The sequence below is a fragment of the Lepidochelys olivacea genome (genome assembly GCF_965140295.1).
Source record: "Lepidochelys olivacea isolate rLepOli2 genome assembly, chromosome: 7".
In the NCBI taxonomy this organism is placed as follows: Eukaryota; Metazoa; Chordata; order Testudines; family Cheloniidae; genus Lepidochelys; species Lepidochelys olivacea.
The window spans coordinates 71859386-71886090 of NC_140417.1; the positions used below are offsets into that span (position 1 = coordinate 71859386).

A 26705-nucleotide genomic window follows, 5' to 3' on the forward strand; every position below is an offset into this window, starting at 1 on the left:
AACCTCTCCTTGCTGCCATTCTAAAGCCTGTCTCAGCAAACACAGTTCTGACAAAATGGAGGGAAACTCACAGAGAGCAAGATGGACTATTCTGCTCCTTGAAGGGAAAGTTAACTTTTTAAAGCCTTCATTCGTATTTATTTTCACACAGCTAATGCCATCTGCTGGAAACAAAGAGAAACTATTTTACAGTCCATAGGATGCACAACACTCTGGACCAAATTGCCACTGCAGCAGGGTTTGTGCACACCCAAAGGAAGGCAAAGGTTCAGTGAGACTCCCCCACAACCTTTCGCCTAACTTCCATACAAGGTCTAAATAGATACATTATTTTTATTACAGTAGCATACACAATATGCTAGGCACTCTATAATACATAAAGAAATAATTTCTGCTCTGAAAACCTTATCATTTAAAAAGAAAACATGGTTGGAAAAAGGATGCAACATATAAACTGAGCAGAACTGTGATAGAAACACATCTTTTTAGCGTTTTGTTTATGGGGAAGGATACAGGCTGAAATTTTGAAAGGAACCAAAAGGAATTAACTCCCATTGACTTTCAGTTAGAACTGGGCATCTAAATTGTTTAGGCTTCTTTGAAAATCCCAGCCTAAAGGGGCAGAAGTGTGGAGACAAGAAGAATACCAGGAAGGTTTGAGGGAGTTAAAGAAATAGGGGGAAGGGAAGGATAGATGGGGAGGGAAGGAAAGGGATTTTGGGGGTGGAATGTCATAACTGAGCTTCAAAACTGTATACAAGGGTATGTCTACACTAGAAACGTAAGTCAACCTACATTAGGTCAGTTGACAAACACTGCAGTATGCATGTCCATATATGTCAATATGCATACCCTCCTTGGATCAGTGGTCTCACCAGGAGCACTTCCACCAACCTAAGAGGGGCAGCGTAAGGCTCTCAGCTCCCCAGCTCCACAGGTAGCTCTCTCCTGGGAGCCTGGCTGCCCCCACAGGCTTCCCATTCTGCCTTGGCTCCCAGTCAGGAGTGGAGTCCAGCCCTCCAGCTCTCCAGGAGAGTGGGGGATGGAGGGTAGCTGGGCTCTAGCTCCCAGCTTTCTTGTCAATTTCACAGCTCCTGCCATGAAATTGACAAGACAGCCAACAGCCAATGTAAGCAACACAGTGTCTACAGAGAATAGGTTTGCATCCCTGATCATCTTGGCTAATAGCCATTATCCTCCATGTACTTATCTAATTCTTTTTCGAACCCAGTTGATACTTTTGGCCTTCACAAATCCCCTGGCACCAAGCTCCACATATTGACTGTGTGTTGTGTGAAGAAGTACTTCCTTTTGTTTTAAACCTGCAGCCTATTAATTTCATAGGGTGGCCCCCAGGTTTGTGTTATGATTTTATTTTTCTTCAGCGATTCACCTCCCAATAACACTCATACACACAGAGAAGTATTTTGACAGAGCTGATAGCATATTTTGTGGAATGTTGTAACAAATATGGGGTTCTGTTTGTACCACTTCTGAACTGTAGATTGTTTTATGAAACTTTGTTATGAAAAGCAGATATGCATGGGGATCTTCTCTGAGTTAGCAGGGGTGTGTCATGTCTCTGCCAGGCTAGAGATAGGGTGAGTAATCAGCACTCAACAATGGTCTACTCAAAGTAAAATACACTGGGACAAATGTACCTACCTGGGAGAAAACATTTCCGCTTTTTGTCAGAAGTTGGGGAGGGGGCTGGAAGTAATGGAAAATTACCAAAAGGCAGAAAAAAAGCAGATGATCCAGCAGGAGTCTATAAAGGAACTCACAGTGGGGATGGGGGGAAAAGAACCATTTTTCACTAGATTAAGAAGAGGGAGGCTGCTGCAGGGGCAGGGTCGGTGAGGGTGATAACAGATGATACCCCAAGACCTCCCATAGGGAGGGTTGAGCTAGTGAGGGACATTACATTTAGGATGTTCTGTATGATATGGACTCCCCTGGGCTTCAGCTGTTAAGTAAAGAGCATACAGATATTAGACTGGGTGGGGAGGGTGTTGTCTGCTTTACAATTACTGTGTGCCCCTGAGAGCATTAAACTGTAAAGCACAAACATCATCCCTTTGGGGTGGGGTTGTGGGAGAGAGCCGTGTTCCCGTCCTGGGGAGTCGGAGGAGTCAGCGCCGGGCCGAGCGGGCCAGGCAGGACAGCAGGTTCTGAGGCAGTGCCCCCTTGCAGGGCCAATGAAGGGTGTCAGCGCCGTCCAGGGCCTGGCCGCCAAACCCTTCACGCCGCTGCCCCAGGCTGGTGCCTGGCCTGCTTATGTGGTGGGGGATACAGGCCAAGCGACCGGGCCCTCTTGCTCCCTTGAGGGCGGCCGAGAGCTCCAGCTTTCCCCAGCAGCAAAGGGAGGGTGCCCTGCAAGTACTCAGCACACCACAGGATGAGGGATAACGGCAAGGTGCTTGACCCAGCGCCAGCCACAAGCTTCTCAGCCTGAGCAAGGTCTCCTTGCCCTCATTCAAAATGGCTGTCGCTGCTGGCTGCCTTTACCACATCCAAAATGGCTGCTAATAGCTAGGCATGCCCTCTTGCAAGATGGCTGCTAACGCCCCAGATCCTGTCAATGGTTCCCTCGCTCCCAGGCAAGATGTCTTCCAGAAGCTTCCACGGCCGAATTAAAGATGGCTTCTTTGCCCTTATTCAATATGGGGCAAGTACCTTCGCTGCCCAAATCTAATATGGCAGCTGAGCGCGCGCTGTAGCCAACGGCAGCGTCCCGTTTTAAGATCACGCGAGACGAGTGAGGCACTCAGCTTTGCTGCAGACGTCATCACATGTGACTTAGCTCGTGACGCACAATTTGTGCTCGCACATCAGGCGTACGGCATAGAACGCCGTGGCGGGGCGTCGTGTGGGCGCTGGGAAGGTGAGCGGTCTTGGAGCCGGCTGTCGGCCCCGGCCCGGTGAGCTTCCCCCATCTGCTCCGGCCCCGCTCTCAGAGCCGGGCAGCGCGCTGCGGGGGAACTGTGCCTCCTGCCCCGGGCGCCGGAGCGCCGTGCGGGAGGGGACACGAAGGGCCCTGGGGGTGGACGGGGGAGCTGTCACTCTTGCTGTGTCGGGGGAGGGCCCTGGGGAGAGGGAAGTGCCATGGGAGTTCCCATGGGATGCAGTGAACTATCTGGCCAGAGAGGGAGGGCGATTTTTCTCTAAAATAAGAGTAATCCTGGGGTAGGAATGACACTGGGGAGAGGCCGTCCCCTTCCCAGGTATGGAACAATAATTCACTCCCTTTTCCCTGTGACCTTAGCTCTACTGCCCCACCCCGAATGTGCACTCAACCTTCTGGGGGATGTATTTTGTGAACCAAAAATGCAGGTTGTGGGGAGTGTGCTGAACAAGAATTTCTTTTCAAATTGTACACCTCATCATTTCAGAACTCTCTCCACCTAAAAACAGGCTGGCCAGTTTCTTGTTTGTATTATTTTGGGTAACTGATGGTCTAAGGCATTTAATGCAGATTAAAGGCTCACGTTTCTAGTTATAGCTTGTATTTTTCTTTTTCCTTAGAGGCTTATGAAAGCAAGATTAATCCCAGTATTGTGTGGTACATTTATTCTCTCAAATGACTGTCAGTGGCAATCCGTGTATGGCAAATGACAGTAAAAGCCTAACCCTTACATATCTTGGATAAATTTTCACTGGCCATATATGTAATACCATTTAAGGTACTGGGATGATCTGTGAGGGTTAGGTATTTATGCCCATGTGAGCGATGAATACACTGAAATACGAAGAGGCTATGACTTGCTTGTGACAAGTTGGTGGCAGTTTGGAAACAGAATCCAGGAGTCTTGACTCAGTCTGTAGGTTTGGTTGATCCCATCGCTATTTAAGAAGTGTACTAGCAAGGCTTCTGTGCAAAAAGGCTTTCTGGATTAGAATTTGTGTCCTATATGATGTGTCATAGTGATGACCAAACTGTGTTCTTGCCTCATGCTCTTTCATAAAAGATGATCTGAAATGTTACTAGGATTTGTTTCATTCTGTTGATAACCTACCCAACTTCTGCTCAAAGTTTTAATACATAAGACTTTTGAGAGCAAGTCTGTTTTGAAAATTAATTAAAAGCTGTGTGTCCTGTCCCAAATCTTTAAAATTCTGAAAATTTGTCATAAATTGCATCACTTATCAGCCTTTTAGAGAATGTAGTAACACACAAAAAAACAAAAGATTCTCTACTGGTTTCTGAAAAACTCTTTATAACAGTGGCATTTCAAAAAATTCACTTTGTTTTGTAGTTGAGTTATGAACATCTGCCTTACTTTCTTCTTTTGAAATTGACTCATTTAATATTTATATTATGGTAGTGCTTGAGGGCTCAATCAGGTTAGGGCTCTACTGTGCTGGGCATTATGTAAACAAAGACTTGGTGACTGTCCCAAAGATCTTACTCTAAGGGCTAGTAGAAACTTTCAGCTGAATTCTAAAAAATAGCTGTGCTTGTTCTAATGTGCATAAATGCCAATAAAATTGTTTGTATTTTTTGTAGGAGCCTGAAATGAGGATTAAAACTGTGCTATGCATCCCTTTGGTGCTACATACAAATAAAAGCAAATTGGTGTCTATGAAAGTGTCAAGTAACTGCGATAGTGTATTCATAGCTTAGTTTCATCTTTATAGAGAAAAGTCATACATATAATCTTTTGTAGTAGAAGAAAATATTTTTAAGACTAGAAAAAGCAGTGTTCATGAAAATAAGTTGGTAGTTCTGGTAGTACTAGTAGAGCATACAGTAGATTGACTGTTGTAAATAAAACTGAGTTTGTCTTGTATTGGTGCTTTAATCTGTGACCTTGGTGGAGTATTAAGATGAGGCTAGTTAATTGTGTTCTTAAAATTATTTAAAAAGAGCTTGCTGGTGGTGGGGTTGTACTACACATCACTTCAAAGCACTTCAGATGATATTTTGATTTAGTAGTCCACGTACGTGATAGTCTTCGGTAGTGCATTCTATTTCCAGAATTTAGGGTGGGGTGAATGTTTAGCAGGAGATTTAGTTTATTTCTTAACATCAGAAGTTAGTTACCACAATGTTTCGAACCTGCATTTGGGTTGCCATTAGTTATGAGCACACACAAGATTGTTCAGATAAGTTAGAGGAAGAGAAACCTTCCCTCTTCTCTGGTGAGCATGTGGTATGAATAAAAATTCTGGTATAGGAAATCAAATCCTTGACTTCCTAAACTAAAGAGTGCACTGTTCAACTAGCCTGTGTCTGTACTGGCTGTATTTAACTCCAGAACATTTCATGTAGTGGCTCGGTTCTTTTTTTTTTTTATAGTAGTTGATCATAAATAAAACTTTTTTTTTTGTTACATAACTGGCAAATCTTACTGCTTTATTTGTGCTTTTTGTGATACAATAACCAAATACTAAAGCATCACTTCTCATGCCATTACAGGAATACTCATTATTTAATCAATAGCAGCAACCATGCTGGCAGCAAGATTAGCGTGTTTATGGACACTGCCACGCCAGAGTCTCCGTCCTGCGCTTACACAGACCTTCCCAGCTTTGACGAATTCCAGCATAAAAGCGAACCGGTGGATCTTGCAACCTAACCGGGTAAGGTAGCTTTTTTTAATTTGATAAGGATTGCTTGTACAAAGGATCTCAAATTAGACCATTGAGGCCATTTCCATCTTTACCAAAAGACACATTTTCATCTGCACCAAAATGTAAGTGAGGTAACTGAAATGGAAGACCCAACTTAATGGGACGACAGCGCTTCAATGTCTTACTGAAGCAGCAACCTGCTGTAAAGTTGTTCGTGGCAAAAAGGTTATTTAACAGTGGCCCAAAGATGTAAAATGAATATTTTACTCTAATTGGGACTCGCTTGTTAGAAATCTTGGCTCAGAAGACTAGAATGGAGTGGTATTTCTTGCATTGTCTGCACAGATTCCCATTTAAATGTCATGTACATCTTGAGCATCCATGCTCAAAACTCTTGAACAGCAGCAATCATTGGAGATGTGCTCAGACCTTGCCTGTCCTTATGTTTCTCTCCCTCCTCTCACCCTATGCGATTCAAGGACTTATAAGAGAGCATACTCCCCCAGCCACTCAATTCCTTCTGGCCACTGCAGATGACAAGCAGGAACTCTACGGTATACGCAACTCCTCAGTTGTTCCCCTCTCTTCTTTAGGAAAGTGCAGAACTTTTTTTTATACAAAATATTGTATTGCAACAGTGTTTGAGTTTTGCACCCATTGGGCATTTAGCCTTTAAGGCTACACTGAGCCTTTCATGAGCTTATACTTGCTCATTTAAGCCATGTCTGACATCAAACCACACTTCTCTGATAAGGCCTTGTGTCCTCTTCCAGTAGTAAATGTATTCTCTCTCTTGTCTTGGGGATGCAAGTGTTCCTCATTGTTGCTCTGTGTGCAAATCATTCACCAACCACACACATCAAGCTTGGGTAAACCCCCTCAGATCTCTCATGTTAGTTGTGTGACTGGTTGGATCACAGAAACCTCCTTGGGACTGTCACCTGATGTGCTGAGACTACCTCTGAGCCCATTTTCCCTGCCAGCTTGGGACTTCAGAGCCCTGGCTTGTTGAGCCAGACACGCTAGCCTGCTGCAAACACAGACCCAGGTCTGAACCACATCCCCAAAGCTGCAGACTTAACTGAAAACAGCTTACGAAGTGCTCATGTCTCCAGCACCCAGATACCCAGTTCTCAATGGGATCCAAACCCCAAATAAATGTTTTACTCTATAAAGCTTATACAGGGTAAACTCATAAATTGTCTGCCCTCTTTAACACTGATAGAGAGAGATGCACAGCTGTTTGCTCCCCCAGGTATTAAGTACTTATTCTGGGCTAATTAATAAACAAAAGTGATTTTATTAAATATAAAAAGTAGGATTGAAGTGGTTCCAAGTAGTAACAGACAGAACAAAGTAAGTTACCAAGCAAAATAAAACATAACAGGCAAGTCTAAGCCTAATACATTAAGAAACTGATTTACAGATGAAATCTCACCCCCAGAGATGTTCCAATAAGCTTCTTTCACAGACTGGACTCCTTCACGTCACAAGTGGTGTCTGGGAACACCTTGTCTTCTGGCACTGATCTCTTGGAGAAGCCTGCACCAGTTTCTCAGTCTTATTCTGGCACTACACTGGAAACTTGCAGTGTTGTTGTAGCAATGTTGGGCTCAAGATAGTAGAGACAAGATGGGTGAGGTAGTGTCTTTTTTTGGACCAACAGACGTTATTACCTCCCTCACCCAACTTCTGTCTCTACTACGCTGGAAACACTAGTGTAGACAGGAATTGGGCATATCTACCATTGTGGCCTAAGTAGATTTAGAAACTACTCCATTTTAAAATTCTTCCACCTGTCTGTATCACCAGGGGTATATTCTCCCCTACACCCTCCAAAAAAATTGCAGAGTTTAAAAAAATTGGGTTGAGGAAAGTTTCTGATTAAGCACAAAGCAAACAGTGTGTTTGTCTCCCAGATTTTTATTATGGCACTTTCATGACCACTAAAGTCCAGGTTATTTCAACTAAATTCTAAATATCCTCTTTTTGTGCACTTTGGGTTTGTTTTGTAAATTATGTGTGACAGTGCATCTTCTGTACTATATCATTGTAAATTGCTTATTTAAAAATAAATGTTAAATTCTTAAATGCTGATACCTATTAGAACAGAAGTGAGATATATGTTGCTCTCACAAGTATAGTTAAAAAATTTCTAGGGTCAACTTTGACTACCAGTCCTTTCCTTATGTTTTCTAAATCTGTGTTGAAGCAGTCCTGTAGAATATTTTAATTTCCTAGGTGCTTACAGCCCATATTTAGGAACACATCTGCATGTGCGGATTAATAAAGCCAAGAGAGTGCAATGGCTTCAGATTTCCAGGGGCTGTTTTAACCAGTGAGAGCCAAGGATCATAGAAATCATAAAATTTTGATTTGCTTGTATTTCAAAAATTTGTTGGCGTTTATCTTAAATCTCTTCTTTTAGACCTTCCCTGCCATAAAATCTTAATTTATGGGCCCTAATTCTACTTTTGCCCTTCAGAGAAGAGTTTAAGGATTCAAGTGGTACAATGTGAAGAAGGTTGGAGTACTACTATAACTGCTTCACCCAAAACAGTGATCAATTTGAGTTCGGTCTCCACACCTTTCAGTCTGACCTGTTCACAAGCACATAAGCAGCAAATATTTAGCTTTATTTATTTAAAGCCAAAAAAAAGTGTGTTCTGGCCACTTATAGGGCCAGTGGGTAGTGTGGGACGTTTGAGCTGTTTCTCGGAATAAAATCATACTGTCAGCTCTGCCAGTATTCATATATTAAGGTACAATTGATATTTTTGTAATTTAGTGTAGTCAGTGTTAGTGTCGCACAGTTTGAAGAGGATAATGACACCTGAGTTAGAAGGGATCGGTTATATTTAGATAACTCCTTTTTAATTATACTATGTTATCTTGCTGTTCATGGAAAGATTTTTCCATTACTCTGTAGGTACTGCTTGTAAATATGTACATCTTTATTGTTCTAGGATCTATTTTAACTGTCTTTCCTTTCTATCTGCTCATAACAGGGGTATGCCTCCAAAGCAAAAGTGGGTGTGCGGCGTGGAAGAACTGGCCAAGAAATTAAAGAAGCAGCCTTTGAGCCAGCAATGGAAACTGCATTTAAAGGTAAATAACCATTCTACTCAAGTATTCCGAATGTTTGAACACCAACTGTAAAGCTATTTCTAAGAAATAAGCTTAAAATCCTGGATCATTATGACTTACTATAGAGTTTGACTAAGTATCAATTATGCTTTTGAAAACAAATGTCTGAAAAATGGGTTTCTTCACTTCTCCGCAACATTTGATATTGCGAATACCTCCAGTAGCCATGGAGCAATTTGAGTTGTTCACAGTCATAACCATTCTGAAGTATGTGGAAATTCCTGAACTTGAAGACCCTCTGTCATTCATATGTCAGTAGTAAAGTTTCTTAAAAAGTTAAATATATTTTTAAGAAGCAGAGATCTATTTTTATGTGTAGGATTCATATTTCTATGGCCTTGCAACATCCTTGAGGTATTGCCTCTATTTTATAGATGGATAATTGAAGGCAAAAAAGTTAAGTGACTTTCCCAAGTTCATATAGTGAGTCAGTGACAGAATTCACATCTCCTGATACTCTAATATTAGTGTGGGATTGGTGCTGGGGAGTGAGGTGACCAAAAGCTGGAAGATAAACTGAGCTCTAGTTCCAGGGTCTGCTTGTTAGCTGATCAGCTACTTTGAGCTTGTATAATTTCAAAATATAATTCTTTGCTTCTGAATTGGCAAGGTTTTAAACAGTCACCTCATGTGACTAAAGAGAACTATGCCAAATTGAGCCCTGGTGTAAACAAGTACAGTTCAGTTGAAATCACTGGAACTGGTGCCAGTTTACAGTACGATAAATTTAGTGGCAATTTATGGCTGTTAGTGGTGATTGACTCTATTACAGTGTTTCTCAAACTAGGGCCGCTGGTTGTTCAGGAAAAGCCCCTGGCGGGCTGGGCTGGTTTGTTTACCTGCCGTGTCGTGGGAGCCGCGATTGGCTGAACCTGCGGACACAGCAGGTAAACCGGCCCGGCCTGTCAGGGGCTTTCCCTGAACAAGCGGTGGCCCTAGTTTGAGAACCACTGCTCTATTAGATCAGCTTAAGGATTGAAATTTTTTTTTAAATGGAAATCAACACTTCTTTGGATGTAGAGAATGGTTATCTTCTATTCTAAGAGTGAATGTTTGTCTTGATACCTTTAGCATTGCTCAGCATAGCTACTGAAAGATCAGTCTTCCTGTGTTTTGTAGTTATTAAAAAGTGTACAACAATTTTGAATTTAATCTGCTGTCATAATGTACACAATACAGATGCCAAATGCACTGACTTCAGATATTCAAGAAGTTGAAAACTCTGCTTTTCTAAATATGGCTTTGCCAGATAGACCACAAAGGGGTTACTGTTGAGTAGCACATCTAGTCCAGTACACACATACCCAGGTTTGTTTTATATTAAATCTTTTTCATAAAACTTCCTTGAAAGAAACTATAGTTTTCCCAATAAAAAACAAACCATGCAACTGGAAATATCAACGGTTGCTACTTCTCACTTTATTAGACAGTTATCCTTTACAGCAGTGTTAGTAACATCCAATTTCAGGTCTTTCTGATGGATAAAAAATTGTTATAACTGTTCTCAATGAGAGCAGGTTTAGAAGGCAACATTGAGAGGGAAGGGCAAAAGGGTAAGAGACCTGAAAGGCCTGACTTTTTTTTTTCTCCTCTCCTGTTTTAATGAAGAAACTTACCTAGATGATAGGCATATATCACTAACCAATTGGTGGGTGATATTGTTCTTGATTTTCATTCTGGGTTTTTATTCCAATTACTGTATAGTCTTAGAAATGGCTGCCTCCTGTTGATAAACTTAAAATATGTAACATTTATTTATTGATCCACATAGCTAGCTAGCTATAGTTTGAAACTGCATCGTGTAGCAGTACAAGAGAATTTGATATTCAGAGGACATCTTTGTTCCTCTCTAAACTTGGTTTCATGGAAGAGAAACAAGCTCCTATAAAATAATGATAGACTAACAGGTAACCTTTTCATTTGGACATTAAGAATGAAGAGTTTTTATAAATCTTGAGGTTTTTCCCTTCCTTATCAGTTGTTATATACATAATTAAACTGAAATTAGAAAACTGTTCTACTCGATCCCAGGACAAAACTCTTACAGGAATATCAATATCTTTTTTTCTGTTGTGCAGTGGACCAGATGGGAAGATGGATTGTTGCCGGAGGGGCTGTTGTTGGTCTTGGAGCTCTATGTTATTATGGAATGGGAATGTCCAATGAAATTGGAGCCATTGAAAAAGCTGTGTGAGCAAAATACCAAGCTTATTATTTCAAATCAAGGCTAGAACAGTTGACACCCTTATTTACACGCGAATTTCTCTCCCAACCAGTCTCCTTCTGTGCGTGCTTACTCTTCATGACTTTAAACTAAAAAGAGAAACCCTAGTTTCTTGCAGAAAGCATTGATTTTTATATATAAACCTGGGAACAAATTTTGGTAAAGCCTTGGGATTAAATGCAATTTGGCTGATTGCTGCTATAAATATCCCACTTCCTATCTTGCAAATACTGTTAACTTTGAAGTATTTTTGCCTCCTGCCCCATCTCAAATAGTATGCATCTATATTCTTGTCTGGGGAATGTCATGAGTTAAAACGTAGGTGGATGTTCTAACTTCTGTGAAAGTGCTAGTTAAATCCACATTATCTAGGGTTCCTCTGAGACCCTGTTCAGAAAGCAAAAATAGCTTCTTGAATTCACCAAGAGCTGTAAGAAAATATAAACGTTGTAAGCAGGTCATAATTGTTCCCTATCTACCTGTCTCTTGCAAACACTAACTTACAAAAAGTGTTTGCCCTTGGTATAACAAATTTTGTTCCGTGTCTACAGCAGGGGTGGAGCATCCTATCTAATGATGAAGCCTTCAAGTGATAAATCCTATGTTAAAGTTTATGAATGTGTGGGCTTAAAATAAGAAAATCTTGCTCAGTTTTGTGATAAATTTACTAGATTCATAACAGAAAGATAGGGAAGAAGTGGTATTCCAAGCTCCACGCATTCTTGCTTCAAGTGACATCTCACTTTAACATCCTATTGTGCCAATCTTCTAATACAATTGACAACCTTCTCTGTTAACATTCAAATACCTGTCATTCATTCCCCACCCATTAAGATAAATGGGGAACAGTTTGCACTTTTGAGATGTTTTCGGGTTGTCTGCGGACTTCTGGGGAAAATAGTAACTTTGTAAAATGGAATGTGCATTCTTTATTAAATGTCGCTAACTGGTGGAAATTCTGTCTTTGTAGAATCAGTTCTTTAAACATAGTAGTACAGAAGTTTTTCCTATCTAAGGTTATAATTTCCAGGGTATTCCTTATCTCAAAACATAGCATGTATGTCATGTGATGATACATTGCTCTGGTGACTTAGCAACTTGTGACCATTTCATTTAATTACTTACAATTGTTAGTACATAGACTATGGGTTTTTCCTTTTAGACAGTTTTAAAACCTATAATATACTTATTCACATCACTCTTGCCTTTTTAAATAGTGATAGAGTAAGATAGATACTTTACGGAGACAGGGGTGAAAGGAATGCACACAGGAAATGTGAAACTGATCTGTTGTAAACTAGCGTAGTTCCATGGAAACAACATAATTTTGTGCATGGTGGAAAAGAAGTTAACAAATTAAGACCTGAAACATGATATATTTTATGACAAATGTCTCTAAACTGAATATTGCATGCCACTGTGTAAGATGGATCTCATGAATCTTAAATATTCATAAGTTTGATTGTACCAGAACTAAGAATAACTGGTGAGATCAATTAAAACATGAAAAAATAGCAACATAACTGTTCATAATTTCATCTCTTTCAGTATTTGGCCTCAGTATGTGAAAGACCGAATCCGTTCTACCTACATGTACTTTGCAGGAAGTGTTGGTTTGACAGCATTGTCTGCTGTAGCAGTCAGCAGATCTCCTGCACTCATGAGCCTCATGATGAGGGGTTCTTGGCTGGTAAGGTTATATGGGCTTTCTCTTTAATCACCAGAAAGATTAGTGTTAAGAAAACTGTTTTGAAGCAGAACTTGGAATCTTGGGGGGTGAAACTTTATGGGGTGTGTCTAGTTGTCTTAAAGCAGCCCCAATCACCTGGTACCAGCAATACAGGGTTACATAATTCTTTGAATAAAGCGCGTCTACAAACTTCTGGTCATTGATGTGGGCGGGGAAGATGAGAAACTTCCTCCTACATCAGAGGTGGGCAAACTACAGCACACATCCAGCCCACGGGACCGTCCTTCCTGGCCCTTGGGTTGGATGAGTCGGGGGCTCTGAGGAGGGCAGGAAGTGGGAGGGGGCGAATGGGAGTGGGGACCAGGCTGTTTGGAGAGGCACAGCCTTCCCTACCCAACCCTCTGTACAGTTTTGCAACCCCAGTGTGGCCCTCGGACCAAAAAGTTTGCCCACCCCTGTCTTACATGAACTAGGGCAGGGGTTTTCAATAGGTGGACCTCAAGCCAAATCTGGACCCACCATACACTCTTGAACAGACACTGACATCTTTTTTTATGTACTTATCGTTACTGTTTTTTTATTATTTTCTCTGGAGTCTGGATTTTGATATACCTTGTCCAAGAAATTTGGACCTTGACAAAAAAAATTGACTACCTCTGTTCTTGTGTGTGTGTGTGTGTGTGTGTGTGTGTGTGTGTAAAAAAAAAAAAAAAAAAAAAAAACCACCACCAGACTGATGACAGGAGCTTGCTACCTGAAAGCAGTTAGAGCTCAGTGGTCTGACTGTTCAGTCTCCTCCTAAATGTGTCTCAGTAGTTAAGCTAAATACTAATGGTGTCTGGAAAAATTCTGAGGAAACATTTTTGTTGATATATAACGATTAGTCAAAATTGAAATGTTTCAAGGAAATGGTTTGTCATCAGTTAACTTCCAACAGAACACTGGCAGGCTGAAGGGGAGCTTGGGAAGGAGCCTTGAACTTTGGGAGCTGGCATTTCCAGGCTCCAGGGTTTTTCTTCAACCCACCAGAGACCCTGGAAATCCTGGTAGCTGTGAAATTGACATGATGATCAGTTTGGTTGTTGCTCACCACTTAATTGTACTGGTGAAACTAGCCAGACTCTTGGTAAGCTGACAAGTATCTGGGGAGCATGTTTTGTTTTGGCAATGCCATGTCTAAATATGTTCAAAACAGTATAGTGGGATTTCAGTTCCACAAAAACTTTTGAGTTTTTGCCTTTTGGTCCTGATTGAGGATAAAAATTTTGTGAACACTCAAATTTTCACAGAACTGAAATTCCGTTTTCTAGTCAGCTATACTAAAGACCCCAATAAAACTGAAATCTGACTTTAATGTGCTGCAGTCTCTCACAAACATAACAGGAATATTTGAAATAAGCTTGTAGAGGTAAATCCTATTTTTAAATTAACCAGTATGATACTTAGGTAACTGGATTTATGGATAACCTCAGACTTAAACTGGTCTGAACAAGATCAGTTTCTCATGGTTAGATGGTTTAACAGCATAAAGTAGTAAAAGCTGAAAATAGTCTGCTTTAAACACTCTTTAATAGCTATTTTAAAGTAATTTAGAAACATTTAATGCGAACAAATTGAGTAGCGGTAAAGTGTCATAAAGAACTGAAGGTTTAGTTATCTTAGCTAAAACATGCATAGCTTAGTTATAGTTAAACTGTGGCTAATTTACAATACATAACTTGGCAATAAGAATGGTGATAAGGTTAAACTAATTTTACTCCACAAAGTGCTGAATGTGGTTTTATTTTAAACATTTTGTTTCAGAAATATCGCTAAGGGCACATTATGTACGGTAGAGGGAGCTATTGCTAATTATCTAATCCTTGTAAAAGATGGCTTTATGAAGAACGTCAAAGAATCCTAACTAAACATACATATATAAACTTAAGTTCGTTTTCTGTTTAAATTTAGGTATATTTGCATGTCAAGAGCCTAATGTGTGCTAGCTAATATTGTTTGTTAAAATAGTCTGTTGTCATGTAAAAGTTTCTTCAGCTGGTCATATTGAACAATTTAGCATAGTATAAAGTTGGCGAAATACTAAAGCTGTGGCTTCTGGTATGAAACTGACCTATCACATCAGACTTGACATATCTGATCAGATATGTCATCAAAGGCTGCATAAACCTACCAGTGGCCAATAGCTAACTGTTCAAAGGCAGGTCAGATGACTTGCTGCTGCCAAAATGATGCCTAGCTTGCCTGCACATAAGTTGATCAGCGACATGCACAATTATGAATATGGTATTTGGCTGTCTGAGGCCAGGCTTGTTAATCTTGTTTATCCATTTGCATCTACACATGCTCTGTGGATGTCCAGCCACCTCCTTAGGAAATCTTGTGTATGCATGTCTCCTGCTTGTTCTTCCCTGTGAACGTGCACACTGGCATTTGTAGGTATATGACTAACTGAAAATTTAGTATTAAAATGACATTTGTACCAGATTCTGCAAATCCATTTATCAATTGTGCATAATGTACTGATGACATTCAGGTCCAAATTTTCAAATGTTCATGCTGGTGTAAATTCTGTTCCTGGGAGAATTCTGTGCAATGCAGAATTTCACAGAATTCCCTGTTTACCTGGCAGAATTTCTGGCTGCCTCTCGGGGCTGCTGGACTTTGCAGAGCCCAGCTTGCAGTGAGCAGAGTGCCCAGCCTGCATGCATGGAGGCTGCATGCTCTTTGATTCTCATTCTCCCGGGATAGGAAAGGACCTGGGAGATCCAGCCAACTCTGGCAAATGGTGAGGAAGGGCTGGGCCGCACCATACCATGTCCCTCAGCAGGACAGTAAAGAAGTTGGGGTAGTAAAGGCTCTGCGGGTGCTGGTGTCTGGGCTGGAGGCTGCTCCGTGGGGAGGGGGATGCTGGTGTCCCCAGAGCTCTCTCCAGCACCCACCCACCCCCCCCCACTGAAACTGGGTTTTTGTAAGGGTGTCTTTAACTCTCTACTCCTGGGGGGATCTTTTTTTGCTCTTGTCTGTACTGTTGACAGGTATTTTGAAACAAATTACCAAAATAATTGAAACTGGAGTGATTATGTTGTGTTTTGACAAATAAAATGGTGGAATTTTAAATTGTCTGCAGAAATTTTAATTTTTTGGTGCAGAATTCCCCCCAGAGTAAAATTCCAATGAATGTGCGCATACATGACAGGGGGAGAGCAGGAGACGTACATTAAAAGCGGCAGCTGGGTATCTGCAGAGCATGTGTGCTGAAAGGGGTAAATGTAGATAATTCTACAAAGTAGAAGGCATAGCTACAGATAGCCATGTTTAATCTATTTACAGAATTGCCCCAAGGTCCATTTAGGCATGTCATAGAGATGTGGTTTTGGCAAGAGCAAACCAGAAGTAGCCACTCATGGTGTCAGTCAACCATCTATTAGCTGCTTGGTCACACACTCCTGTTCAAGCAGGAAGCAGCTAGACTGAGCACGAGGGGAGAGACATACGGTTTGGAAACAAATGGGAGCAGGGACAGATGGTATTTGGATGGGGCTTGGGGCAAAAACATGTACTAGGAACAAGCAGTAATGTTTAAATATTTTAAGTAAATGAAAGGTCGTAAGTGGGGATACAGTGAACCATCAGAGGACACCTTTAGAATCATCCAGTTAGCTGCTTCTGTGTGTGTGTTTTTGTTTTTGTTACCTGGCATATCTTGTACTGGACAGCTTTAGACACGCAGCACCAATTGGTGTGCCACCTGGCTTGTACAGTCCTAATATTTTGTGGGTTTAAAAAAATGCACTGACTTCACTGTGGTCTTGCTAGAGTAAGGACTACTGGATTTGGGCTACTGTGTGAAGTTTAGTTGTGTACTTGAGTTAATTGTGCTTTTACTCAACTATGTGCAGCTTTCTGCTCTTGAATCTTTGAGAAATAATTGTGCATAGGAGTACCACTGAGTTTTAGGCTAGTAAAAAATTAATATAAACAATAAGATTTCAGAGGCAGAGTAGAGAATTTTGTACATCTCAGTGTGCTCTTGAATTCTTATATGGTAATTCTTTATATTACAGGCAATAGGTGCAACTTTTGCAGCTATGATTGGTGCTGGGATGCTGGTTAGGTCAATATCCTATGAAGGTAATCCTGGTACTAAACACCTTGCCTGGATGCTTCATGCTGGTAGGTGCATTTAATTTTCTGTGTGACAGTATCTCAGCTACTTAATATGAAATATTATGTCTGTGGTTTTGCTGAAGATAAGCCTACTTTTAAAGGAAAGCAAGTTTAGTCTCCCAAAACTTTAATGAAATAACTATTGCTTTTGGGGAGGCCGTAACTTCCTTTTAGCTCCTTTTATTCCTGTTCACAGCACCTTCTGTGTGGCTGTTAATGAAATATTCTTTAAAGTATCTTCCTTACATTGGCTGGGGCTTATAGGTGAGCTGTGGAGATGTCTTTTGCCCCAAGTACATTGTATAGCATTGAGCTGCTTTGACATCCTTGTTCTCTTAAATATAAATGGATTGATAACAGATCCTCTGTAAAGTTGCTGCAGGTATTGGTATTTGCCGTGCATTTTCTCTTGCTAATATTCATTAAATGGTTCTGGTGATATCTGGATTCTGCAAGCATGCCTTTCCACTTGAGGAACCCTTACCCTCTATTCACTGTACTCAGCTGCCACAGAACAGCCAAGGCTCTCTGATTCAATCTAACCATTTCCCAAATCTCTTCTTTAATAGAAGCCAGAACCTGGGCCCCCTCCCGTGATGGTTAAGTAAAAATGGAGGGCCTGGTGGCAGCCTGGAAGCCCAGACTTCATGATAGGATTCAGAGGGTACCTGAGCAGTTAAAAGCTAATAATCCAGATTGACTTTACCAGAGATCCTACAAAGGTCAAAGTTTGGGGTGATTTCCTCTGCCCACCCTATGCTTGACCAGTGAATTTATTGAGCTTCAGTTCAGTAGCTCAGTAGGAACATAGAAATTACTGGTTGGTTAGTGATATGTTGCTGGTTATGTTGGAAGTCCTCATGACTAGTCACAAGGCTGTTTTCAGCAGAGCATCTGCTGAAAGATTGTGATTATTTGCATTCATTATTAATAGAAAAAAGGTACATAAATGTTTCCATTATATTAAAAATTAACAATTACTTTAGACACATCACTGGTAATTGAAAAAGCAAAGCCATTCCTTTGTCTGTTGAAGGGACTTCCTTTTTACAAAGCATCTTTCAACTTTATTTTTTAAGGAATTTTATGGGCTCCCTTACACATATTTTTGAAAATTTTAACAGAACGACCCCAAAAGGAATGTTCTGCTCCCTGTTGACTTCTTTTGAAGTCCTTTGAAAACACCCTTCAAAAGAGCAAATATGCTCAAACTTCTTCCTCTCGTGCACATTGTTTCTCTATTTCTTACTTCCTTTGATTTCATTGTCAGAGTTGCTAATACAGGTAAAGCATGTTCTTGAAGAGCCTGGGGAAGGCTTTATTCCTTCCACAAAACAATGAAACTGACAGTGCAAAAATGAACAAACTCAAATGAACAAACTAAAGAACCGAAATACTTTCTCCTTGAATCTTTTATAGTGATCTTAGGAGTTACAATGGTAAGAACGGTTAGGTGGAAATGTGGTTAGTCAAATGTGTCCCTTTAAAGAACTGTAAGTTTTTTTTTCTTCTGTGAGAATGCATGTTCAAATCAAACCTGCAATATATGTCACATTAGTAAATTAAATTACTTGCATCTTCTAGCTGTCTTTTCAGTTTACCTCCTGAATGATTGATTTATGGTTAGCATGACTTTATAAATATCATACTGGTACTAACCACCTCATCATCAGTCCTATGTAATCAAGTTGTATGAGTCAATGTGCAGCAGATTATTTCTGCAGTTCTGATGTGAGCAAGTAAGGTGTCACTTGAATTGAATTTTTTGTGCAAATGAATGTACCATTACTTTTGATCTATGATAATAGTTTAACATTATAGTAACATGCAAATGACTGAAGTAAGCCAGTCACTCACCATGTTGTCACAATATCATCAGTGAACCATCAGTGGATCACTGGGAAGGGGTAGAGCAACACCAGTTATGTCCACTGCGATGTGAGCTACCAGCTAGTTGCTGTGTACCTTGTGTGCAGTATTCATTCACTTTTAAATATAATGCAGCTGGTCTCCTGCAACTTGTTTGTTAATAAGGTCTGTCCTCTAAAGACCATCTTCTCTTAGGGAACAGAAGTGTCTCAGGAGAGGAATTGTAATTGTACTGTTAACAGTATGTTATCAGGAAGAGCATTTATCCCCTTTCTCCTGCTTTTTGTAACTTCTGAAAGGTAGTATTATTTGACCTATTAAATGTCCACATGCTCAATTCCCTGTCAGGGTGGGCATTGAAAACCCACTGTTCTGAAACACTTTGTGTAAGAAGATATGGCTGATGAACTTCACTCATATCAAGCAGATTAACGGGTTCAAGTGACACTGCTGCTTACTTTCAAAGCAGTTTCCGTTAGAAACCTTAATGCTGCGTTTGCAGTTGTCTGTGGATTTCAGAAATGCTAATGTGGTAGTGTTGTATATGCATAACTACTGTGTTTACTAGCTTCTATAGGACCTAGTATGGTGTTTAAGATCAAAGCACTTGACATATACAGTCAAGTCTAATACTCTTGCTGTAGAGGTAGGCCAAATTCTTATAATACACAGTGCTGTATTTGGGAAGAGGGATTCCTTTCTGATGCTTTTGTTGCTCGCTTTGTACCCTGAAGCATGTGACTTGATTGCATAGCTGTTCCTAATGTCAAGAATTCTTTCCTTTTTTCAAAATACAGCTACAACTCCAGCTTCCTGTGAAAATGCATTTCATAGGCTGACTGTACTGTCTGAAGCATTTATCAGTTCAAGATATACTTGTTGCTGAGTTTGAACAGGCCTTGTAATTGTCATCAGCCAGCATAAAGACTGCTCTTTTTTCTGAACTGTCCTTCATAATTAAATGAATAGTAACACATTTCATCTAAGATCTAAGTTTTGTGGCATTGTATTGAATATTTTCTGCCAAATCCTGCACTGGCTTTTCTTTGTGCAAACCGATTGAACTCAATAAGATTGAACAGAGTGTAAATCAATACAGAGTTTGGCCTATTGACTCAGTTATGTGGCTGAAAAATACCCTATTGGGATAGGGCATTTATCTTCAGCCATTCAGTATATATGGCATTAAACATAACTAAATTTCCAACCTTGCTTGTCTTTTTCTTCACTTAGGTGTTATGGGTGCAGTGGTGGCTCCTTTGACCTTGTTGGGTGGTCCTCTGCTGATCAGAGCTGCCTGGTACACAGCAGGAATTGTAGGAGGTCTCTCAACTGTGGCCATATGTGCACCAAGTGAAAAGTTTCTGAACATGGGAGGACCACTGGGAGTAGGCCTGGGCCTTGTTATTGCTTCGTCAATTGGTAAACAAAATACTGTTTTGATGTTTGACTTCTAAGTGTCTAAAACTGAGCTCACCTCATTATATCTTTAATACAGTGAGACTGGCCCTGACTGAGAAAGGAACACCCAAAAGTACCTGGCTAGATAGTATTTGCAAGAGCTGTTATCTTCATAGACCCTAAAGCCAGGAGGGACCACAGTGATCATCTAGCCTGACCTGGATAATAGCAGAGGCCATAGAACTTCTCCAAAATAATTCCTAGAGCATATCTTTTAGGAAAAACTTCCAATCTTGATTTAATAATTGTCAGTGGTGGAGAATCCACCATGACCCTTGGTAAATTGTTCCAATGGTTAACTCTCACTGGTTTTGAATTTACACCTCATTTCCAGTCTGAATTTGTCTAGCTTCAGTTACCAGCCATTGGATTGTTATACTTTCTTCTGCTAGACTCAAGAGCCCATTATTAAGTATTTGTTCCCTATGTAGGTACATGTAATCAAGTCACCCCTTAACCTTCTCGTAGACAGGCAGCAAGTTTGGTTTTTGCTTTTTTTAGTCTGGCACCACAGCAAATTGTCAGCATGTCCCTGTTTTAAAATAATGTTTTTGCTGTTTTAAAACCACACTATAAATACTCTCAGTGAAGAGTACTGATAGACATGGAGTTCATGCATTTTTTTTTTTTTTAAAAAAGTCTAGGATAAAAATCCGTCTGGTTAAAGTTTCAGTAAACTGTAACATGGCAAAAACCTGCAATGGTGTCTTCTGGTAACAAATTAAAATTGACGGATTAAATGTGACTCAGATTAGCTACTGAATATTTTTTCTGTGTATTCTTTTTGTAACATACCTGCTTGAATTGCTCTGTGAAATGGTCTGACGTAGAAGTTTCATATGAAAATAACACCAATTAGGTGGGTTTTGTTTCGCCCTCTAGGTGAAAAGATACTTTAAGGAAACTTGTGAGAGGCTTACAAGTTCAACTATTTAAATTTTAACTTAAGGCTAGACAGTTGAGAATTCAAAAGTCACAAAATGTTGAAGTGAGGGTTGCATATGTGCCCCATTGCTCTTCCACATTACAGTACAGTCTAATCATGTGATCGAATAGTGTTTAAAAAAAAATTCTAGATCATACAATATTCCAGCTATTGATTAATTGCAATTAACTCAAAAAAAATTAATTGCAGTTAATTGCACTGAATAGAATACAAATTGAAATTTATTAAATATTTTTGGATTTTTTCTACATTTTCAAATATATTGATTTCTATTACAACACAGAATACAAAGTGTACAGTACTCTTTATTACAAATATTTGCCCTGTAACAGTGATAAAAGTATTTTTCAGTTCATCTCATACAAGTACTGTCGTGCAATCTTGTTGTTCTGAAAGTGTAACTTACAAATGTAGATTTTTATTGTTGCATAACTGTACTCAAGAACAAAACAATATAAAACTTTAGAGCCTACAGGTCCACTTGGTCCCACTTCTTGTTTGGCCAATCGCTAAGACAAACAGGTTTGTTTACATTTATGGGAGATACTGCTGCCTGCTTCTTATTTACAATGTTACCTGAAAGTGAGAACAGGCACTTTCGTAGCTGGCATTGCAAGGTATTTATGTGCCAGTTATGCTAAATGTTCATATGCCCCTTCGTGCTTTGGCCACCATTCCAGAAGACATGCTCCAATGCTGATGATGATCATTTAAAAAAAAATAATTCATTAACTACATTTGTGACTGAAGTCCTTGAGGGAGAATGGTATGTCTCCTGTTCTGTTTTACTCGTATTATGCCATATATTTCATGTTATAGCAGTCTCAGATGATGACCCAGCACATGTTTGTTTTAAGACAAAACACAAAGAAGATACCAATGTCAGATTTCTAAAAATTTCTACAGCACTCAACCCAAGGTTTAAGAATCTGAAGTACCATCTAAAATCTGAGAGGAATGAGGTGTGGAGCATGCTTTCAGAAGTCTTAAAAGAGCAGCACTCAAACGAGAACCTGAACCACCAAAAAAAAAAAAAATCAACCTTCTGCACGTGGCATCTGACTCAATGATGAAAATGAACATGAATAGGTCCGCTCTGGTTTGGATCGTTATCGAGCAGAACCTGTTATCAGTATGGAGGATATCCTCTGGAATGGTGGCTGAAGCACGAAGGGACACGTGAATCTTTAGTGCATCTGGCCTGTAAATATCTTGATACCAGCTACAACAGCACTATGCGAACACCTGTTCTCACTTTCAGGTGACATTGTAAACCAGAAGCAGGCAGCATTATCTCCTGCAAATTGTAACCAAACCTATTTATCTCAGCGATTGGCTGAACAAGGAAGAGGACTGAGTGGACTAGTACGCTCTAAAGTTTTTTATTTTTGAATGCAGTTATTTTTTGTACATAATTCTACATTTGTAAGTTCAACTTTCATGATAGAGATTGTGCTATAATACTTATAGTAGGTGAATTGAAAAATACTACTTTGTTTTTTTACAGTGCAAATATTTGTAATCAAAAATAAAGTGAGCACTGAACACTTTATCTTCTGTTGTAATGAAATCAATATATTTGAAAATGTAGAAAATATCCAAAAATATTTAAATAAATGGTATTGTTTAACAGCACAATTAATCGCACACTTAATTTTTTTAATCGTGCGACAGCCCTATATAGTACTCTTCTGCAATTTTGAATAAATGTCACATCTCTTACTATGGTGTACTTGTACGCTAGAATCCATGAAAATAGCTGGCATTTCAGAAGCACCAGGAATGACATGAGTACTCTTACAGGATGGTCCTTCCATGATCATACACTGTAAATCATGCTATTCCTCAAATAATTAAGTTTGTAACAATGCATATACATAAAGGAAGGGCTTGCTTTTAACACCTTTTTTGCACGCTTATTCCAGGATCTGTGTTCCTGCCTCCTACCTCTGCATTTGGAGCAGGCCTGTATTCTGTAGCAGTTTATGGTGGATTGATCCTCTTTGGCATGTTCCTGCTGTACGACACACAAAAAGTTATCAAACGTGCAGAGACACACCCAGTGTCCATATATGGAGTAGCAAAGTATGACCCCATCAACTCGTAAGTATTATCCTGGTGTCAACACTGATCTGATTTTAAGACTATTTTAACTAATGATGTCCCTTCAAGCTATGCAGTAGTGTATAAAGAAAATGTACCTGCTGTCCTGCAGATATTAAAGAGAGAAATTCACTTTGGGATAGTAAACCTCAGTTTACAGTAAAATGTACAGGATTATAGCCACATTATTTTCCAAATACAATATGAAAATAGTTAATGGGGATAAAACTATTACTGAAAAATACATAAGTACTCCATATGCCAAAAAATTAAGGGGTTTTTTTTGGTTTTGAGGGGTTTTTTCCTTCTCTCAGCCAATGTTAGTTATTTCTAACAGTTTTTCTGTGTGGGTGGGGGAAATTCTTTGTACTTGCTTTCTGAAACACTTTCAGCTCACATACTTAACCTGTTCAAACAAGCAATTTTAGTAGTGTTGTAAGCTGTAAAATATCTTAGTTTATATAATATATCTAACCTTTGTCATTGTAAATCAGTAAAACTTTTATGAGTGCTGTAGCTAATAGTAATATAGGGATTAATTGTCCTCAATAGGCCCATTATCAGATTTGGCTCTAACCTTCTCACTTCGTAAAGGTGTTTCTTCAATCCGCAGTTATATTTTTGAGTTGGAAAGGCATATTTCTGTTATCCTTTTGAACTAAGTTCAGTATTTACTTTTACGTAAATAACTGACCCTAAAAGAAAAGGGATTGGGGGGGGGGGGAAGAGGTGTAAGCTGTTGGGAGGAAGAAAGAAGGAAGCTACCCAACATTGTTCAAAACTTTGTTCTAAATCCTGGTCCCACTGAACTTAATGGAAGCTTAGTTGTTTTGGGCCAAATCCTAGTTCCAATATGTGTTTTAGCTACTAACGTAATGTCCCATGAGAAGTTACTGTGCATTTTTACCCATCTATAGCTTATTGCTTAACAAATTTGGTTGTCATTCCAGTTTCCAGAATGATTTAAACAAATATAAATAGGAGCTATATGTCATAACTGAAGTCTTAGTGGCAAATGAGTCCATTTCTGCTTGTAATGGTCACAGTTCACTTCAGAAAAACAAGAATCACATACACAATGTAGTTTCTTAAAAACCAAGTTGAGTGAGACACTTGGGTCCTCAACCTGATTTTTAAAGTTTCCTAATGTGATGTATTGACATTGAGTGAGTAATGTTGCTTATAACACTGCTTATAGTAAATTAAACTAACTGGCTTTCTGGGGTGTTTTTTTTAGGTGTCTGGGTATTTACATGGATACACTGAACATCTTTATTCGAGTGGCCACCATGCTTGCCACTGGTGGGAGTAGCAGGAAGAAATGAATTAAGATTCTTCTTTGCAACCATCTGATAGTTCACCAAACTCTGTCTGCTTAGTGTGTATGCCTAGTAAAAATTAATCTGGTGTACAAGCAGCTTTCATGTAGAAGTCAGAAGTTTGAAGCACTTGAGCATTATTAAGGTGTTTCAGTACAACATGAATCTCAAGGATACGTTTTCCAGTTCTTCTGAAAAGGTCAAATTTGGATAACAGTGCAAACACTTGTACGTAATTTGTGATATCTTAATGGGAAAGAAATATATTTCAGTAAATTATATTTTAAACTTAAGTAAATAAAACTAAATCGGTCTGCTTCTCTGAAAGGTTTGACAACATATTATTCTGTGACTATCACTTTTTGCATCTACCATAATTGCATAGTAAAAAGAAACTGATCTCCAAAATGGGGACTCAAGTATACAGAAAGGGGCACAAGATAACTCAAGAGACTGATATTGGAATATGGAACCTTGTTGTGCTTAAACAGAAAGTGGTGGTGTTGTCTGAGAGCCGTTGCTGCTATTGGATGGCCTTTGGGTGACCTATCTGAAAGGAATTAGAGCTCTATCTACTAGAACTTGACTTAATCTATCACAATTTGTGCCCTTGTAACATCTCAACTGAAATTTTAGAAAGGATTAGGGTGAGTACAGAGAAATACAAAGGCCTTGGAAAGGCAATGCGACCCTTCCGGAATGGTGGACAATGGTAAAGAAGCTTGTGCTCTTACTTTGTCCTGTGGGTAAATAGAACTTCAGCACCTTTCCTGAATGTACTTGAAAAATTAGTATTCAGTGTAGCTGTAATGTTTCCAACATCCTTAATGTTCATTAGCTGTCTGTGTCTTTGCACTGAGAAGTTAAACATTGGGAACATCAAACTATTGAAGTGTTGGTTCCAGAACCAAAAAATATTTAGGCTATAATGTGTGTGGTGGCCAATAAAACTGTAGATTAACTTTTTAAATACTGAAATCAACTAAGTTGTTCTTTTTGGTGATGGCTTCCTAAGGTCTGAGCTCAGTGACCAGTCCCACTCTAACATGTACCTAATGATGGTACAGGAACAAAGGGAAGGTGAACTCTATTCTGCTTTTTTAACCTGTCCTCCAGGCCACAAAACCAAATGCTGTATACTTGCAAGTGCTTTTGCCTGTAATCCTTTGACTCCTCTTCCCAAATTGCTGTCATACAACTGGTATTTTCTTTACCATATTTAACAAAAATGTCCCACTAACATTGATGGTGAATTTCTACAACTATGTTTCATTGTTTGCTCTAGTACCATACTTGGTTTGGCAAATACAAGTATTCTATGCTGAGAGACCAGGTAAGCCTGTGAAAATATTGGGCATAAGCTATTGCTGGAAATCCTTAAAAGTAAATGAGGCCTATGTAAATGCTGCTGTACTCAATCTAGTTACCAGTCCTGGCAAAGTTCAAATCAGCAATTGAGAAACTTATTTTATCCTTTCACTGTACTATGCTGACAATGTGCTGTGCTCGTGTACTGATTTCTGAAACAATAAAGTCCAAGACTAACAGTTCATTGGTCTCTTGTTTCTCCTTTCAAATGTTTATACTGTAGTACATTACTTAGTTTAGTAAGGGCACTGTAACGTCATCTTCCTCCTCCCCCCCCCCCAGTTCCTCTTCTTATAAGAGAATTAAATGAACAGTGCCTACTCCTTGTGTGGAGTGTCTGCATAATTGTTTTGTAGTGGAGTCCACAATGCTATTTTTCCAGATGCATTAACACTACAGACAAAGACAAAACTCTGTGGAATAAATGTTAGTATCTTTTACTCATGGTGTAAAGAAGTTTTTTCTCACCCTGTGGAACTACATGGTATAACTTTTGGTGTCACTAAATTTGAGAAGTGCTAGGCAACCTTTAACTAGACAGCACTATCAGCTTCACCTACAAGAAGGAACAGTGCCCAACTGTCTGGTACTCCAGATGACTGCGTTTGGGGGGAGAGCAGTGGCGTGAAGGAAGAATTTTGTCAAATTCCTTTTTGCATCAGTAGATTACATTGCACAATCTTTTACAATAGATACCACTCTTAGTAAGTTTTGCTACATGACTGCTGTGTGTGCTTAATCCACATTGCAGCCATATGTTGTCGTATTGTTATGGGACAGATCTAATAACTTTTCTGTTGACTTCAGTGGGCTTTGAATTAGATCCTCATTGAGGAA

At 39.6% G+C, this 26705-nt stretch overlaps 1 protein-coding gene across 2 annotated transcripts; it reads left to right on the forward strand.

The window, feature by feature from the left end:
• The first annotated feature begins 2772 nt into the window (after positions 1-2772).
• On the forward strand, positions 2773-26050 carry GHITM (growth hormone inducible transmembrane protein). 2 transcript variants are annotated; one of them, XM_084634818.1, is made up of 9 exons: positions 2773-2884; positions 5420-5583; positions 8583-8682; positions 10800-10911; positions 12494-12635; positions 16700-16808; positions 19905-20093; positions 23004-23181; positions 24419-26050. In XM_084634818.1, exons 2-9 carry the CDS (start codon positions 5452-5454, stop codon positions 24504-24506), a joined length of 1050 nt encoding a protein of 349 aa, XP_084490944.1. In that variant the 5' UTR covers positions 2773-2884; positions 5420-5451; the 3' UTR covers positions 24507-26050. The 2 variants fall into 2 exon arrangements, with proteins under 2 accessions (XP_084490944.1, XP_084490945.1); XM_084634819.1 differs by having other exon boundaries at positions 2798-2921.
• Positions 26051-26705: the final 655 nt, after the last annotated feature.

Bases quoted from the DNA above. Each gene is read 5' to 3' on its own strand.
- GHITM (XM_084634818.1), top strand. From the start codon at position 5,452: ATGCTGGCAGCAAGATTAGCGTGTTTATGGACACTGCCACGCCAGAGT. The intron at 8,683-10,799 runs GTAAATAACCAT...TCTGTTGTGCAG, and splicing joins AATGGAAACTGCATTTAAAG to TGGACCAGATGGGAAGATGG. The intron at 12,636-16,699 runs GTAAGGTTATAT...TTTATATTACAG, and splicing joins TGATGAGGGGTTCTTGGCTG to GCAATAGGTGCAACTTTTGC.